Source organism: Lutra lutra, chromosome 1, assembly GCF_902655055.1.
Source record: "Lutra lutra chromosome 1, mLutLut1.2, whole genome shotgun sequence".
NCBI lineage: Eukaryota > Metazoa > Chordata > Mammalia > Carnivora > Mustelidae > Lutra > Lutra lutra.
Window position 1 is genome coordinate 68,248,495 of NC_062278.1, and position 19,546 is coordinate 68,268,040.

General features: G+C 34.6%; 1 protein-coding gene across 5 annotated transcripts in view; it reads left to right on the plus strand.

Moving 5' to 3' along the window:
• Positions 1-19,546, plus strand: part of STXBP5L (syntaxin binding protein 5L) — a 411,169-nt gene that overhangs the window by 233,969 nt on the left and 157,654 nt on the right. For all 5 annotated transcript variants that reach the window (XM_047726199.1, XM_047726189.1, XM_047726217.1 and 2 more), the window contains exons 12-14: positions 1,743-1,815; positions 12,564-12,711; positions 13,577-13,644. In XM_047726199.1, coding sequence (XP_047582155.1) covers positions 1,743-1,815; positions 12,564-12,711; positions 13,577-13,644 — 289 coding nt within the window. The remainder of the gene's footprint in view (positions 1-1,742; positions 1,816-12,563; positions 12,712-13,576; positions 13,645-19,546) is intronic.

The window sequence follows — 19,546 nt, forward strand, 5'->3', positions numbered from 1 at the left end:
TTATTTGAAAAGAAGCAATAATAATCAAAACAGGTGTATCTATCTAAAGTGAAAAAACAGCTATAACTACCTAAAATGATTGTGAATTTTGCTTATTCATGCCAATGTCTCAGTATTGTATTTTTAGCAGTTGCTTCCCAATGATTGCCCTAGAGAGAAGACAAAGAAAAAAAGTAATAGTATGGAACTCCAGTGTCCTTCAACTGAAAAACAAACCAACCAACCAAAACAAACAAACAAAACAAAAAACCCAAACCCTAAAAACCCTAAATTCAGAAATACTAAAATAATGTTGAAAACTTAAAACAGCTCTAAGAGATAAGGGAGAAGTTTGAGAACAGATTGAGTGGCTAACAGTATGAAGACTATAAATTGTCATATACACATAAACCCAAACAAGGGTATACTCCTCAGTTTTGAGTTTCTGTTTCTAGCTTTTTCTTGTAGCATGTGACTTCTAAATATGAATAAGTTCTATAGCCTCTCAAGGTTGTCTATAGGTTCTATAGCCTCTCAAGATGATAAAAGACCTGTGAAGGGCTGTGAAGGCCATCTTTTCCAGTTTCTCACCTAAGACTTGAATACTCTGAATAAAATTCCTACCATATGATTGTTGAGTTTAGGATTAAATACTCTTAAAGTAACTAGTAGAAACTGCTGGAATAATGAAAACACATGAGAATTTAGAATCATAAGGCCAGAGTTAAAGTTCCACCTTTTTAGTTAACTAGCTTTGTAAATTTGTGCTAATCTCATAACCTCTTTGGACTTCAGTTTTCTCTATGAAATGAAAAATAGTAATACCTGTTCTAGCTATTGAGAATCAAATATCATGATGTAAGACGTTTTTATAAATACTTTTTCCTTAAACTGAGAACACTTTAACTGTGCCTTTCCTTTATAAGTCTCTATTATAGATGGAAAGCAGTGTCTTCCCTGACCACAATAACTAAATCAGTGCTCTCCCAAAAGTCATTTATTACAACAATACCTTTGATATTTCTTTTGATAGCTCACATTATTCTCTGAATTTATCTTATTTGTTTACTTCTTCATGGTTTGTATACATGCCTAGAATGTAAACTCCATGAGAGTAAGGACCTTGTCAATTTTATTTTCCATAAACCCTTTGTTCTGAGAATACTTGGTGGAACATATTGGAAGGAAGGAGGGGGTTACAGTTTAGGAATTTGAAAATCCTAAACTATCCTGAGATTCCCTGTCTTTTTGAGGTATATACTCTTAGGGACATATCTTTAAGTACATGTTAAATCACATTGAATTGAAATTAAATTTTTTAGTATAAGGAGTGTTGCTCTCATAGGGAGGTGAAAAATGTATCATAGCTCAGAAAGGCAGATTACTGTGTGCTTAGAACATCTCCTTGTACAGATGAAATCAGATCTAAACTAGAAGGTTATGGAAGAATAAGATAAATGTGAGAAAGAAATGACAGACTCTCTTCAAATAATCTACTATCACTGCCTCATGATTATTGAGAAATGTTTAACTCTATGCCTGTTCAACTTTTCATTTTCATATTCACTATAATCTTAAATACTAAGTCTGAGAAACATAACAATATTTATTTAAAGTGCTCTTTGTTACTTATTACTTTGGCTCATATTTTGGTCTTCTGAAATCATTTAAATAACATTTGTAAGGAGATAAAGGAAATGAAAGTTCAGTGTTTTATATAATATGAAATATGAAAACTTCCACTTTCTATCTTTTACTTGTAGAATTTCAAGAACCTTATGCTGTTGTAGTACTTCTGGAGAAAGATCTCATTGTAGTTGATCTGACACAAAGCAAGTAAGTTATTCATTTACAGATTAATACTGTTTTTATACTCTATTCATTACAATTAAAATATAGGAAAATCTTATAGATAACTGACAGTATATAATAAATGGTAAATATAGATGGTAAATAAAAATGTAACACATTTTTTAAAAAGATTTTATTTATTTATTTGATAGTGAGAAAGAGAGAGAGAGAGAACTCATGCACACGTAGGGGGAGCAGCAGGCAGAGGGAGAAGTAGGCTTCCCACTGGGCAGGGAGCCCAATGTGGGGCTCGATCCGACCCTGAGATCATGACCTGAGCCGAAGGTGGACACTTAACCGACTGAGCCACCCAGCCGCCCCAAAAATTGTAACACATTTTAAAGGCAACACCAGATGTTTAGAAAGATGCATTTGGAGACTCAAGACACATAAATTGGATCACGTGTCCCTGTTAACCTAAGCAAACACAATTGTTATGAAAATTTGTACAGTGTACTGTATGGCCATCTGCTAGACTATTGACCAAAGAAAAATGGCACATATTATTGGACTATTGCTGCAACAATATAGAAGAGCAGGGTCTGGAGGGTAGACAAGATGGAGGTCTTCTTTCACTTTCGTTTCCTTCTTGTTATGTTGAAAGCAATGGTAACAAATATAAAATACTGGTGTTAGAGTGGCTCTCTCAACTCCACTGCATGGACAGTAAAAGTAGATGAAATTGATGAACACTGTCTTCTTGCTATACATTTTCATTGTAAATGATAGGCATGAAACTGACTTTCCTTTACTTTTTTCCTTTTTTAATTAAAGTATATTTAACAACAATGTTATATTAGTTTCAGGTGTACAACATATTGATTCAACAGTTCTATACATTACTCAGTGTTTACCATAATAAGTGTAATCACCATCTGTTGTTACAGTATTATTACAGTATTATTTATTATGTTCCCTATGCTGTACTTTCCATCTCTGTGACTTACATATTTCATAGCTGAAATTTTGTAGCTCTTAACCCCCTTTATTTCATCTATTAGCCCATTGTTTCCCCTTTGGCAATCACCAGCTTTTTCTCTGTATTTATGACTCTAGTATTTTTATTTCTTTGTTTGTTTTGTTTGTTAGATTCCACATATGAGTGAAATTACATGGTATTTTTATCTGTCTGACTTCTTTCATTTAGGATAATATCTTCCAGTGCCATCCATTTTGTCACAAATGTCAATATCTCATTAGTTTTTATGGCTAAGTAATATTTGGTAGATAGATCAATAGATCAACAGATAGACATAGATTGCTTTTATATCTTGGCTAGTGGAAATAATGCCACAATAAACATAGGGTGCATACATCTTTTTTAATTAGTGTTTTTGTTTTCTTTGGGTAAATACCCACTAGTATGACTACTGGATCTTATGGTATTTCTATTTTTAATTCTTTGAAAAACCTCCATACTGTTTTCCATGGTGGCTATACCAATTTACATTCCACCAACAGTTCACTAGGGTTTCTTTTCCTCCACATCTTTGGCAACACTTGTTATTTCTTTTCTTTTTTATTCTAGTCATTCTGACAAGTGTAAGGTGCCATCTTATTGTAGTTTTGATTTGCATTTCCTAATGATTTGTGATGTTGGACATCTTATCATTGTCTATTAGCTATTTGTAGGTCTTCTTTGGAAAAAGGTCTATTCAAGTCCTCTGCCCTTTTTTAATTTTATTTTTTCATTGTTCCAGGATTCATTGTTGTTTTTTTTTTAAAGATTTCATTTATCCACCTGACAGACAGAGATCACAAGTAGGCAGAGAGGCAGGCAGAGAGAGAGAGGAAGGGAAGCAGGCTCCCTGCTGAGCAGAGAGCCCGATGCGGGGCTCGATCCCAGGACCCCAGGATCATGACCTGAGCCGAAGGCAGTGGCTTTAACCCACTGAGCCACCCAGGCGCCCCCAGGATTCATTGTTTATGCACCACACTCAGTGCTTCATGAAATATGTGCCCTCCTTAACACCCACAACCAAGCTCACCTATCCCCCCCACCTCCAAAAACCTCGGTTTGTTTCTTAAGCGTCCACAGTCTCTCATGCTTTATCTCTCCCTCCTGATATCCCCCAATTCACTTTTCCTTTCCTTCTCCTAATGTCCTCCACGTTACTCCTTATGCTCCACAAGTAAGTGAAACCATATGATACTTGACTCTCTCTACTTATTTCACTCAGCATAATCTCCTCCAGTCCTGTCTGTGTTGATACAAAAGTTAGGTATTCATCCTTTCTAATGGAGGTGTAATATTCCATTGTATAAATGGGCCATATCTTCTTTATCCATCCGTCTGTTGAAGGGCATCTTGGCTCTTTCCACAGTTTGGTGATTGTGGCCATTGCTGCTATGAACATTGGGGTACAGATGGCCCTTCTTTTCACTACATCTGTATATTTGGGGTAAATACCCAGTAGTGCAATTGCAGGGTCATAGGGTACTCTATTTTTAATTTCCTAAGGAATCTCCACACTGTTTTCCAAAGCGGCTGCATGAGCTTGCATTCCCGTTAACAATGTAAGAGGGTTCCCCTTTCTCCACATCCTCTCCAACACGTGTTGTTTACTGTCTTGTTAATTTTGGCCATTCTAACTGGTGTAAGGTGGTATCTCACTGTGATCTTTATTTGAATCTCCCTGATGGCCAATGATGATGAACATTTTTTTCATGTGTCTGTTAGCTATTTGTATGTCTTCTTTGGAGAAGTGTCTGCTTTTAATCAGATTATTTATAGGGTTTTTTTGGTGTTGATTTGTGTAAGTTTTTCATATATTTTGGATATTAACCTTTTATCAGAGATATCATTTGCAAATATCTTCTCCCATTCAGTAAGTTACCTTGTCATTTTGTTGATTGTTTCCTTCATTGTCATAAAAGCTTTTTATTTTGTTATAGTCCCAATAGTTTATTTTTGCTTTTGTTTCCTTCGCTGGAGGCGATAGATAGAAAATTGTTTCTACAGTAGGTGTCAAAGAAATTACTGCCTATGTTTTCTTCCAAAGGTTATATGGTTCCAGGTTTTGCGTTTAGGTCTTTAATTCGAGTTTATTTGTGTATATGGCATAAAAAGTAGTCTAATTTCACTCTTTTACATGTAGTTGTCCAGTTTTCATAGCACCATATTTGAAGAGACTGTTTTTTCCCCATTGTGTCTTCTTGCCTCCTTTGTTGTAGATTAATTGACCATATAAACGTGGGTTTATTTCTGGACATTCTATTCTGTTCTGTTGGACTATGTTATGTGTCTGAGTTTTTTTGGATTTTTGTTTGTTTTATTTTGTTTTTGCCAGTACTATGTTGTTCTGATTATTACAGTTTTGTAGTACATCTTGAAATCTGGAATTGTTGAGATACCTCCAGTTTTGTTCTTCTTTCTCAAGATTACTTTGGTGGGGGGCACCTGGGTAGCACAGTCAGTTAAGCATCTGACCCTTGGTGTCAGCCCAGGTTGTGATCTCAGGCTTGGGGGATTGAGCCCTGCATGGGGCTCCATTCTCAGTGTGGAGTCTGCTTGAGATTCTCTTGCTCCCTCTGCCCCTCCCCACCAGTCTCTCTCCAATATAATAAATAAATCTTTTAAAAAGGATTGTTTTGGCTATTTGAGGTCTTTTGTGGTTCCATACAGATTTTAGGATTCTTCTAGTTTTATGAAAAATGCTGATTTGATAGAGACTGAGTTAAATGTGAAGATTGCTTTGGGTAGTATGTACATTTTAATAATATTCTTTCAACCTATGAGCATGGAATACCTTTCCATTTGTTTGTGTCCTCTTTTTTTCATCATGTTTTATAGTTTTCAGAGTACAAGTCTTTCATTACCTTGGTTCAGTGTATTGGTTCAGTGTATTCCAAGGTATTTTATTCTTTTTGGTGAAATTGTAAGTGGGATTATTTTTAAATTTGTCTTTCTGCTTCTTCATTATAGGTGTACAGATATGCAACAGATTTTTGTGTATTAATTATTCATCCCACAATTTTATTGAATTCACTTACCCATTTTAGTAGTTTTTTGATGGTCTTTAGGGTTTTCTATATATAATCTCATGGCATCTGCAAATAATGACAGTTTTACTTCTCCCTTACCAGTTTGGATGTGTTTTGTTTTTCTTGTCTGAATGCTGCAGCTAGGATTTCCAGTACTATGTTGAATAAAAGTGGCAGGAGTGGACACCCTTCTCTTCAGATCTCAGATTTTCACCATTAAGTATGATGTTAGCTGTGGGTTTTTTATTTATGACCTTTATTATGTTGAGGTATATTCCCTCTAAACTCACTTTGTTGAGAGTTTTTATGAGGAATGGATGTTGTATTTTGTCAAATGTTTTTCTGAATATATTGAGATGGTCATATGGTTTTTATCCTCTTTCTTATTAATGTCATATATCTCATTGATGGATTTGCATATAACAACCATCCTTGTATACCTGGAATAAATTTCACTTGATCATGTGAGTCATGCTTTTAATATATTGTTGAATGTAGTTTGCCAATATTTTGTTTGAGGATTCTGGCATCTATGTTCATCAGAGATATTGACCCATAAATTTTTTTGTAGTTCTTTGTCTACTTTTGGTGTCACAGTAATGCTGGCTTCATAGAATGAATCTGGAATTTTCATTACTCTTCTATTTTTTAGAATCATTTAAGAAAAGGGTTAACTCTTCTTTAAATGTTTGGTAGAAATTGTCTGTGAAGCTGTCTAGTGTAGTTTTGTTTATTGGGAGTTTTTGATTACTGAATCAATTCCATTACTAGTAACAGTTCTGTTCATATTTTCTATTTTCCTAAATCAGTTGTGGAGGATTATGTTTCTAGAAATTTATCCATTTTTTTCTAGGTTTTCCAATTTGTTAGCATATAATTTTTCATAATATTCTCATAATCTTTTGTATTTCTGTGGTGTTAATTATTTTTTCTTCATTTCTGATTTTGTTTGTGTCCTCCCTCTTTTTTCCTTGATGAGTCTGGCTAAAAGATTATCAGTTTTTTAAAATCATTTTAAAGAACCCATTCTGGGGCACCTGGATGGCTCAGTTGGTTAAGCACCTGCCTTTGGCTCAGGTCATGATCCTAGTATCCTAGGTTTGAGCCCCAAAACAGGTTCCCTTCTCAGCAGGGAATCTGCTCTACCTTTCCCTCTGCCACTCCTCCTGCTTATGCTCTCTCACTCTATGTCACATAAATAAATAAAATATTTTTTTAAAAGTAAATAACCAGCTCTTGATTTAATTGAGCTTTCCTATTGTGTGTGCATATTTTTCTCTCTTTTATTTATTTCTCTTTAATATTTATTATTTCCTCTCTTCTACTGGCTTTCAGCTTTGTTCTTCAATTTCTGGCTCCTTTAATTATAAGGTTAGGTTGTTTGAGGTTTTTATTATTTTTTGAGGTAAGCCTGTATTGTTATAAACTTCTCTCTTACAACTGCTTTCGCTGTTTTCCAAACTTTTTTTTAAAGATTTTATTTATTTGTTTGACAGAGAGCATGTGCACACGAAAGAGCACTAGCAGGGGGAGTGGCAGAGGGAGAAGCAGACTCCCCACTGAGCATGGAGCCTGACATCGGGCTAGATCCCAGAGATCATGGGACCATGACCTGAGCCAAAGGGAGAAACTTAACCGACTGAGCCACCCAGGCACCCCATGTCCCAAAGATTTTGGACTATTGTGTTTTTATTTTCATTTGTCTCCATGTATTTTTTTATTTCCTCTTTGATTTCTTGGTTGATGTACTGGCTGGTTCATAGTTGGTTTATATGTTTGTTCTTTCCAGATCTTCTTGCAGTTTTCATTTTCCTATCATTGTCATTAGAAAAGATGCTTGATATGATATTAATCTTCTTAAATTTTTTGAGACTTATTTTGTGACCTAACATGGGATCTATCTTGGAGAATGTTTCATGTGCAATTGAAAAGAATGTGTATTCTGCTGGTTTGGGGTGGAATGATCTTTATTTATCTCTATGAATCTGGTCTGTTGTGCCATTCAAAGGCACTATTTCCTTTAGATTTTCTGTCTGATCTATCCATTGATATAAGTGGGGTGGTAAAGTTCCCTAATATTATTGTATAACTATCAATTTTTTTCTCTTTGTGTTTGTTAATATGTGCTTTATGTATTTGGGTGCTCCAATTTGGGTACATAGGTATTTAAAATTGTTATATCATCTTCTTGGATGTTCCTTTTACCATTACGTAGTGACTCTTTATCTCTCATTAGTCTTCGTTTTAAAGTCTTTTTTATCTAAGTATTGCTACCCCCAGGTTTTGTTTTGTTTTGTTTTTGCTTTCATTTGCATGGTTTATGGTTTTTCAGCCCTTCACTCTCACTCTGTGTGTGTCTTTAGGTCCAAAGTGAGTCTCGTGTCTTGTAGGTAGCATATAGATGGGTCTTGTTCTTTTTAACCATTTAGTCATGTAAGTTTTGATTGGAGCATTTATCCCCTTTAAAGTAAATTGTTTCTTAGTTGTTTTTGTAGTTTTTCTCTGTCCCTTTCTTCTTCTCTCTCTCTCTTCTAATGATTTGATGGCTTTCTTTAGTGTTATGCTTGGATTACTTTCTGTTTATTTTGTGTGTATCTACTGTAGGTTTTTAATTTGTGGTTACCATTAAGTTCATATATAACATGGGTATGGCAGTTTATATTAACTTGATGGTTGCTTAAGTTTGAATGGATTCTAAAAGTATTAAATTTTTAATCTGTCTCCATGTTTTATGTATATGATGTCATAATTTACATATTTTTATTTTGTATATACTTTTACTGGTTTTCTAGATATAATTTTCTATTTTTGTGTTTTAACCTCCATACTGGCTAAGTGATTAATCTACTACCTTCATTACATGTTTGCTTGTACCCATGAACTTTCTTCCTTTCATAATTTTTTTCTAGTTAGGGCTTTTTCTTTCCACTCAAAGAATTCCATTTAACATTTATTATCAGTCTGGTTTAGTGGTGATGACCTCTTTTAACTTTTGTTTGGGAAACATTTTCTCTTTCCTTCTATTCTGAACAGTAACTTTGCTGGACAGAATATTCTTGGTTGCTTGTTTTTTCCATTCAGCACTTTGAATATATCATGGGACTAGCTTTTGGCCTACAAAGTTTCTGCTGAAAAATCAGCTGATAGCCTTATGGGATTTCCATTTATGTAACTGTTTTGTTTTTTTTCTCTTGTTGCTTTTAAAATTCCATTACTTTTTGCCATTTTAATTATTATATGTCTTGGTGTTGACCTTCTTGGGTTAATCTTATTAGGGGCTTTTTGTGATTCCTGTATCAGATGTCTGTTTTCTTCCCCAGATTAGGGAAATTTTCAGCTATTATTTCTTCAAAAAAGTTTTATGCCTCCTTCTTTCTCTTATCCTTTTTGGATCCCTATAATGTGAATGTTAATACTCAGTGATGTTGCTGAGTTTCCTTAACCTATTCTCATATTTTTAATTCTTGGTTAGTTTCTTCCTTTCCAATATCTTGTCTTCCACCTACCCTAATCTGCTTTTTATTCTGTCTAGTGTGTTTTTATTTCAACTATTGTATTTTCCATCTCTGCCTGGCTCTGTTTCATATTTTCTATCTCTATTGAAGTTCTCACTGAATTCATCCACTCTTTTTTGAAGTCCAATGAATATCTTTATAACCATTACTTTGCTTTTTTATCAGGCATACTGCTTGTCTCTGCTTTGCTTAGGTCTTTTGCTGTGATTTTGTTCTTTGATTTTGGGACATATCCCCTCTGTCTCATTTTGTCTAAATCTATGTTTTACTGTGTTAGGGAGGTCAGCTATATCACCTGGTCTTGAAAATCATGGCCTTATGTAGAGGAAGAGGCCTTGTGGTGCCTTTTCATGATAATTCCCCTAGTCACCAGAGCTAGATGCTCCTGGGGGATAATCTCTAGGGCTGTGTACACCCTAGTTTGTGACTGGGCAGTATCTGTCCTCAGCCCAGTCATCAGCAGTGATCCACTTTGCCTGCTTTGAGTGCACTGGACAGGGTTTTGTCCCTGTGCTGTTGAGGGGCCTAAGGTCTCTATGGGCTTATAGGTGGGTAGGGTCAACAGTCAGCCTAACTGTCTACAGTTAGCCTCTGCAGAGGCACACCCCATAGCAAGGTTTTATCCTGTTTGGCCCACAGAGGCTTTTGTTGATAGGTGGGCCAAGAACTAGACTAGGTATTTGCAGTCTCTACAATAACTGAGGGTACACTGACCAACAGGGCTCTCTCTCTGCATAGTCACTAAAAGGCCTGGTTGCTGGAATTGTAGGCATGCTGTTGTGGGGGTTATCTCCCTCTCTCCCCAAGGCAGGAGTCATTTTGGAGTGGCACTGGTCCCTACCATGGATGATTGCAGGATATAGAGGGGCAGGAGCTGCTTTGCAGTGGCATGTGGGATGGATTGGGTAGGGCACACAGTGCTAGAAAGATAGGTAGAGAATGTTAGGGCTGCCTTGCAAGTGTCCAGCTATCTAGGCTGGGGGATGGGAGGAAAAATGACACCCACTAACACTTGTTCTTGGAGAAGTTTCCTGAAGATCACTGTCCCTCCATTGCACATTTTGAGATTAGTAAATTTTCAAACTACTGATTCTCTGCTGTTTCTCAGTGGGGTTTTTTATTATGCTGGATCTTTAAGGGCAGAGGCTCAGTTTCCTACTTCCCTCTGGCTTTCCTGGAGTTAAACCCATTCCCAGTGCAGATCCCCAATGCCTGGGATGCCTGGTGTGGGGTATAATCTTCTTGCTTCCCAATGCTTGGTATCCCTGTCATTTGTGTTTAGTCCTATCAGGAGTTTGGTTTCTAACCACATCTTTGCCCCTCTTACCTTTTTCAGTGTGGTCTCTTCTCTACAATTGACCATGGAAAGTCTCTTCTGCCAGTCTTTAGATCATTTTCAGAGTTAGTTGCACAGATGTCATTGTTATCTTGGTGTATCCATGAGACAAAGTAAGCTCAGGATCCTACTACTCTGCTATCTTTCTCCTGACTCTGATTTTCCCTCATTCTGTACTCTAGACCCACTGATCTTCTCTTAGACCTTTACATGCAGAAGTTTTGTACATTCTCTCTCCTCTGCATGTATTAATTTTCCCTTCCTTTTTCTTCTTATTAGCATCTTATCTGTAAGAAACTCAACTCAGATATCATTACTTCATTAAATTTTTTTTCATTGCCTATATAACTTGGTCAAATATCCTATTCCAGACTTGCATACTTCCCTTGCTCCTCTCCTTCATAGCTCTGACCCAGATAAAATTTTCCATTTGTTTACAATTGTTTTAAAGATTCTCTACTAGACTGTAGGTATCATGAAGGAGGAGCTTTGTCTGCACATGGAGTTGGTTCTCAGTAAATTTTTGTTGAATGACATACAGCCTGAGTTCTACTTTCTGTCATTTAAAAATGTCAGAAATGGGCACCTGGGTGGCTCAGTTGGTTAAGTGTCTGGCTCTTCATTTCAATTTGGGTCATGATCTCAAAGTTGTAGAATTGAGCCCTGCACTGGGCTCCTTACTTAGCAGGGAATCTACTGGAGATGTCCCTCCCTACCATGTTCTCTCAAATAAATAAATCTTTACCAAAATATACCAGAGCCAAGTTTTTTATGTTCATTTGCAGCATATAATATTTCAGTATTTTGAAGGGGATATAGGATTAGGGCCATAAGATCATCATCACTGATTTTGCCTGGCTACTTTATTTATCAACATTAAACTTAATTAAATTTCATATACATGTATGGATTTATGTCTATTCCTCTAAGTTCTAATATTGGTTTTATCAAAATGTACTATTCTGATCTCAGTGGTACTCTTCTTTCTGTGCCATATTTCTTGGTTTCTTAACCAAGAATTTATTATATTAATTACTATTAACCAATTATATTATTATATTACATTAATTATATTAATTATATTTTATATATAATTATATTAATTGGCTAATATCTTTCAAGGCCCACTATAGCTTTAATACTCAGTGTTTTCAGTATATACATTTATTCTTACACTTTTCATTAGTTTATATAAATATGTGAAATGACATTTTGCTACTTTTTAATAGCCAATATATTTTGGCTATAAGAATTCTTAATGTGGTTCTATACTGATACCCATTTTTAAAATTATGGTAGGCTTGAGGATATGAAATATACCATATCCATAAGTCTATATTCCCACGATGTTCTCTAGATTACCTTGGAAATGATCTTAAGCATATATAATCATACAGACACCTAAACAGAAAATTATCTTTCAATTATTCCTGCCAAAAGAAAAAAAAAAAAACAGAAACACTTGTATATGTATTACCTCACTGGAAAATGCATTAAATTACTAAGATATTTTAACATTTATATTTACATGAAACTATACATAGATAAAACACCTAATATGCTTTAATACATTGACTAATAAGTCAACATGATGAATACACTTTCAGTTTAACCTAATTCATTCGACCCATATTACCAAAGTGGTGTCACTGTGGAATTTTGGAATTACAGAAAAGACAGAGAATTTATTCAAGTAAAATTATACCTGTATTCATATTACACTTTACAGATAATCTTAAAAGAGCATTCTTGTTCATGTATTTGATCCTTATTTTATGATACTTAAACAAGTAAGTGAAATGTATAATATTTAGAAGATTTTAGGATTTGTTTTATAGAAGTGATTTCATTTTTTAATCTTTGCAAAATAACACTAATATATTGTCTTCATCTGTTAGTTTTCCAATCTTTGAAAATCCGTATCCCATGGACATTCATGAATCACCAGTTACATGCACAGCATATTTTGCTGATTGCCCACCAGATCTGATTCTAGTACTCTACTCTATAGGAGTCAAGCATAAAAAACAAGGATACAGTAATAAGGTAAAAGTAACAATGAAAAATAAGTTTTCTTTATATTCATATTATATGATCATACTATTTCCTGTTCTTTTCTGACCTTCCATATAAGAAGACTTGAACTAAATTCTTTCGAGGCCATAAGCTGTTGTCTGTAAAAGACATAACTTGTGAAATTAAAATTTTTTAAATGCTACACAGCTTTAAGCCTATAAGAGTATACATTTCTTATATACTTAATTTATACATACACTGAGATTATACTTATCTATCGTATATATTTATATTAGCATGTAATTGAATCATAAAATATAGTTTTTAATTATTTTATATGATTATGTTTCTCAAAATTCAAGAGTCAACTCTTTTCAGTTAATTGTTATTCAGTGGTTAATAAGACATAATTAACAGTCATTTGTTAAATAATTTTCTAAAATACATTTTGTTGTATTTAAAGGATTCAAATACTTACAATAGCAATAGACTCCCTTTTTATGTTTTCTGTTTGCACAAGTCTGTTGGAATGGACAACTCAAGAGAGCACAATTTACATAGTATTCTGTGTTAAGCAGAATTATAATCGTTTGGTGGCACACAGACTATGTGACAAATATAGCAACACTGTGGTTGTATGATTAAAATACTTGTTAAATAAATAGTAATATTTGCTAAAATTAATTTTTTTAAAGGAGAGGGAATTGTGCATTTGGAATTGTTTTGTCCAAAGAAAGAATTAAAAGCTAGCTGCACACTTCATCCTTTGTTACTTTACAGCTATTTCTTTTTAAGTGAATTTTTTGCCATTATTTTCAAATGTTTTCATTTAAAAAGTTTGTTATCTAAATTTAAAAAATAAAACTCATAAATTCTTCCTGAATAATCTATTTAGGAGTGGCCAATAAGTGGAGGAGCTTGGAACCTTGGAACACAAACATATCCAGAAATTATTATTACTGGGTAAGTGGGATGTGATGTGTGAGTCCACCAATTAATCAACAAAAGATTTAATGAATTTTTACACTTTCCTATAATTGTGTTCTAGGAAGTACCAGAAATATTATTACTTCCTATATCAACTGACTTCATGCTCTAATATTAGGAATGAAAATAGACATAACAACAGATAAGCATGATATTTAAAAGATTATAAGAGGCTGTCCTTATGAGATATGGAACAGATATACTTCTTCCTATTTTTCCCACTAAGTACCACCCAAAGCCCTGGGTATTATGTTAAAAAAAAAACATAAGATGACTGGAAAAGGTGGAGAGAAGTGATGATGTCTAGGGCCCCCCAACACCCCAGAAATGACATGATGGTGAGTTTCTTGGGTTTTCTTTTTGCTCCATATATCCCAGAATTGGAACTGAAGTACTTGGGAACTTAGAACTGCCAGGGGGCACACACAAAACAATAAAAAAGCCTGCCAAAGGATGAGGTAAGGGGACCTATCAAGACAGAAAACTGTTAGAAAATAATCCAATCACCGCAGAAAAATCTATGGCCTAGAACAACCCACTCCACCAGAGGCTAAGAGGGGAGCATCAGTTTCTGACAGTGAGCAAAAACTGAATAGGGAACTTTTAACCCTGCTGGGTGGTAATGAAACCCATCACCTGTAGTGTTAGAGGAGATCATGTGGGAACCATAATTCCAACCACCACCCAGCAATAATGAGGAGCCACACATTTTCCTCTTCTCTGGTGACTGCAAGTCTACGAGGAAGGAAAGAAGAAAGATAACAAGGCTGAAAAATCACATAAGGCATAATAGCTGAAAACTTCCTAAATTTGGCAATAGACATGATCCTATAGATTTTCAGAAGTTGAATGAACAAGTAATCTACAAGACCCATCATAGTCAAACTTCTGAACACTGAACACCAAGTAAAAAATCATGAAAACAATGAAACAAATGATGCCTTACTGATAGTGTAAAACCAATTGGATGACAGTGGATTTCTCATCAGAAACCATGGAAGTCAGAAGAAAATCTGATCTGTTTCAAGTGCTGAAATAAAACAACTGATAATCCAGAATCCTATACTTAACAAAAACTCTCACAGCTCATATTCAGGTGGCAAGTCCAACTTGCATCTTCTTTCTTGAGAGGGAAATAGAGAAACAGAATGCACATTCATTGTTCCTCCTTTTCTGGGGTATCCCCAAGAGATTTCACTCAGGTGAAACAGAATCTAAAGTACTGATGAAACATGGACACCTGCAGGCAGAGAATAAAAGAGCTCAGTAGTTTGTTGAAGCACCAAAAAACTTACAGTGCTGCTGGGAGACAACAGAGTGAGCAAGAGACTACAAGCCACTGATAAAGAAACAGGAAACCTAATTAGGAAATTATATGCACAAGCCCAAAGAAGACACATCTTCTTTAAGGTTTTGAGAAGCCCCCAGGATTTCTACCTGGACTGATTGGTGAAGGTCTTCCCCTATACAAAGCCAATTCATAAGAGGTGGCTGTAGTACTAAATCCAAAACAAGATATGACAAGAAGCACAAAGAAATAGTGAAATATGGCCCAGTTGAGGAACAAAAAACACCTCCAAGAAGTGACCCTAAAGAAATGGATACCTGTGAATTACCTGACAGTTCAGAATAAGTGTCTTAAAGAAGCTCAATGCATTATAAGAGTACACAGACAACTAAATAAAATCAGGAAAATGATGAGTGAATGAAATGAGAATATTAATAAAGAGCAGCTACAAAAAAGAAACAAAAAGATATTTTGGAGGAAAATACAACAGAAGACTTGATCGGTAGAAAGAATCAGCAAAGTTGAAGATAGGTAATATGAAAATTATCAAGTCAGAAAAACAAAAATGCCTAAAGGACTTATCGAATACCATTAAGTAGATCAATATAAGCACTGTGGAGGTCCCAGCAGGAGAAGAGAGAGAAAAGTTTTCAGCTTTCCAAATCGGAGTAAGGAAATGAACAACTATATTCCAGAACCTCCAAATACACCAATGAAGGTGAACCCAAAGAGGCCCATATTGAGATACATCATAATCAAATGGCCAAACACAAGGAAATAATCTTGAAAGCAGCAACAGAAAAGCTACTCATCAGTTATATGGAAACTCCCATAAGATATCAGTGGATTTCTCAGCAGAAACATTTTGGGATAGAGTGACTGGTTTGATATATTCAAAGTGCAAGAAAGAAAAAAAAAAAGCCAGCCTAGAATACTGTATCTGGAAAACTACTTCAAAAATGAAGGAGAAATAAAGAACTTCCAAGACAAAAGCTGAGAATATTTATCACCAATACACTTGCCTTACTAGAACTGCTAAAGGGAGACCTTCAAGTCAAAATGAATGAACACTAGACAGCAAAATAAAGCATAAGAAAATATATAGGCAAAATCAAAATCTGTAACACAGTATATAATGGTATATATAGTGATAGTATATAAATAACTTTATATATTTTATATATACCACTTTATATAGTGGTAGTATATAAACAACTTTAAATTCAAGTTTAGAATTTATAAGATAAAGCATTTTTAAAAAGCTATATAAAATTGCATCAATAAGAGAAAGGATTAAAATCATATCATTTCAATAGATGCAGAAAAAGTATTTGACAAATACCCATTCATGACAAAAACCCTCTTCAAAGTAGGTTTAGAGAGAACAAACCTCAACATAATAAAGGCCTTATATGGAAAACCCATTCCTGACATCATACTCAATGGTGAAAAACAGAAATTTTCCCCTAAGATCAGGAACAAAACAGGGATGTCCACTGTGACCACTTTTATTCAATATAGTATTGGAAGTCTTACACAGAAACTAAACAACATTAAGAAATAAAGGGCATCCAAATTGGTAAGGAAGAAATAAAACTCACTATTAGTAGATGCCTTGATACTATACAGAGAATACCCAAAAGACTCCACCCAAAAACTACTAGAACTGATAAACGAATTTAGTAAATTCACAGGATACAGTATCAATGTACAGAAATCTATTGCATTCCTATATACTAATAAAGAAGCAGCAGAAAGTGAAATTAAGAAAACAATCCCATATATAATTGCACCAAAACCAACAAAATATCTAGGAATAAACTCAGCCAAAGAGGTGAAAGACCTATATTCTGAAAAGTTTAAAACACTGATGAAAGAAAGCCAAGATGACACAAAGAAATGGAAGGACAGTCTCTGTTCATGGATTGGAAGAGCAAATATTGTTGAAATGTTTTTACTACCCAAAGCAATTTACAGGTTTAATTCAATCCCTACCAAAATACCAACATCATTTTTCACAGAGTTAGAACAAACAATCCTAAAATTTGTGTGGAACCACAAAAGACTTTGAATATCAAAAGCAATCTTGAAAAAGAAAAACAAACTGGAAGTTTCACAATTCCAGATATTAAGTCACATTACAAAGTGATAGTAATCAGGGGCACCTGGGTGGCTCAGTGGGTTAAGCCTCTGCCTTCAGCTCAGGTCATGATCTCAGGGTCCTGGGATCAAGTCCCATATCGGGCTCTCTGCTCTGTGGGGAGCCTGCTTCCTCCAATCTCTCTCTCTCTGCCCACTTGTGATCTCTCTCTGTCAAATAAATAAAATCTTAAAAAAAAAAAAAACAAAGTGATAGTAATCAAAACAGTATGGTACTGACATAAAAATAGACACATAGATCAGTGGAACAGAACAACAACAACAAAAACAGAAAAAAATCCACAATTCTTTGGTCAACAAGTCTTCAACAAAAGAATGAATATACAACGGGAAAAATTCTCTTCAACAAATGGTATTGGGAAAACTAGACATCCACATGCAAAAGAAACTGGATTTTTTTTGCCATTCACAAAAATAAACTCAAAATAGATTAAATACCTACATGTAAGACCTGCAACCATAAAAATCCTTGAAGAGAGTACAGGCAGTAATCTGACATCAGCCATAGCAATTTTTTCTAGACATGTCTCCTGAGGCAAAGGAAACAAAATAAAAATGAAACTGTTGGGATTATATCAACATAAAAAGCTCTGCACAGCGAAGGAAACAACCAATAAAACAAAAGAAGCAACTTATAGGAGAAGATATTTGCAAGTGACATATCTGATAAAGGGTTAGTATCCAAAATATATAAAGAAATTATACAACTCAATACCCTTCAAAACAATCCAATTTAAAAATGGGCTGAAGACATGAACAAACATTTCTTCGAAGAAAACATACAGATGGCAAATATCACTACTCATCATCAGAGAAATACAAAGCAAAACTATAAAGAGACATCACCTCACACCTGTCAGAATGGCTAAAATTAACAACACAAGAAAGAAAAATTGTTGCCAAGGATGTGGAGAAAAAGGAACCCTAAGGCACTGTTGGTGGGAATGTTATCTGGTGAAGCCACTCTGGAAAACAGTATGGAGGTTCCTCAAATTATTAAAAATAGAACTATCCTATAATCCAGTAATTGCACTACTGGGTATTTACCCTCAAAAAACAAAAACATTAATTCAAGAGATACATGAACCTGTATGGCTATTGTAAATAATACTACAGAAAACAAACTATGGAAGCAGCTCAAGTGTCCATTGATAGATGAATAAATAGAGAAAATGCAGTATATATACAAGGGAATATTACTCAGCTATAAATGATAATGAAATCTTGCCATTAGCAACAACATTAGGGTAGACTTAGAGAGTATAATGCTCAGTGAAATAAGTCAGAGAAGGCAAATACCATATAAGTTCATTCATAGGTGGAATTTAAGGAAAAAAAAAAACTAGCAAAGAAAAAAGAGAGAGAAACAAAACAAGAAACAGATTCTTTACAGAGAACAAACTGATCATTACCAGAGGGATGGGGTGATGGGTGATACAGGGTATGGGGATTAAAGAGTACACTTATTTGTGGAGCATAACAAATAGCATGGAGGACAAGGGGAGTTAGAGAGGAGAAGGGAGTTGAGGGAAATTGGAAGGGGAGGTGAACCATGAGAGACTATGGACTCTGAAAAACAATCTGAGGGGTTTGAAGGGGTGGGGGGTGGGAGGTTGGGGGAACCAGGTGGTGGGTATTGGAGAGGGCACGGATTGCATGGAGCACTGGGTGTGGTGCAAAAACAATGAATACTGTTACGCTGAAAATAAATTTTAAAAATTAAAAAAAAAAGAGTACACTTAGTATGAAAAAAATAAATTGATAAACTACATAAAACTATGTTAACATTTAAAAAATCTAAAAAGATGTAATTTGTGACATTGGTAAAGCATAAAATGAAAGGGGAATTGTAAAGGAGTAGTTTTTTAATGCAAATGAAGTTAACTTGGTATCTGTTTAAAATAGATTGGTATAATTATAAAATCTCTTATATAATACACATGGTAATCACAAAGAAAATCCCCGTAGAATATGTACAAAAGAAAATGAAAACAGAATCAAAGCATGTCACTATAAAAAGTCAATGAAACAAAAAGGAAGGTAGAAAGAGAGAAAATGTAGGACAAAATAAATACAAGATAGAATATAATTTTAAAATGACAATAATAAATTCTTGTCAGTGATTTCATTAAAAATAAATGGATTAATTCCCAAAGCAAGTGGTTGTTATGTATTAAAAAATGGAAAGGATCCAACTATATGCTCTCTACAGAAATTCACTTCAGGTATAAGGACATACATAGGCTGAGAGTGAAAGGATGGATAAATGTATTTTGTACAAATGCTATCCAAAGAGAGCAGGAATGACCTTACTTAAATAGGAAAAAATATACTTTAACAAAAAAAATTTGTCATAAGAGACAAAGAAGTACAATTGTATAATGATAAAATGACCAATTCACCAGAAAGAAATAGAAGTTGTAAATATAT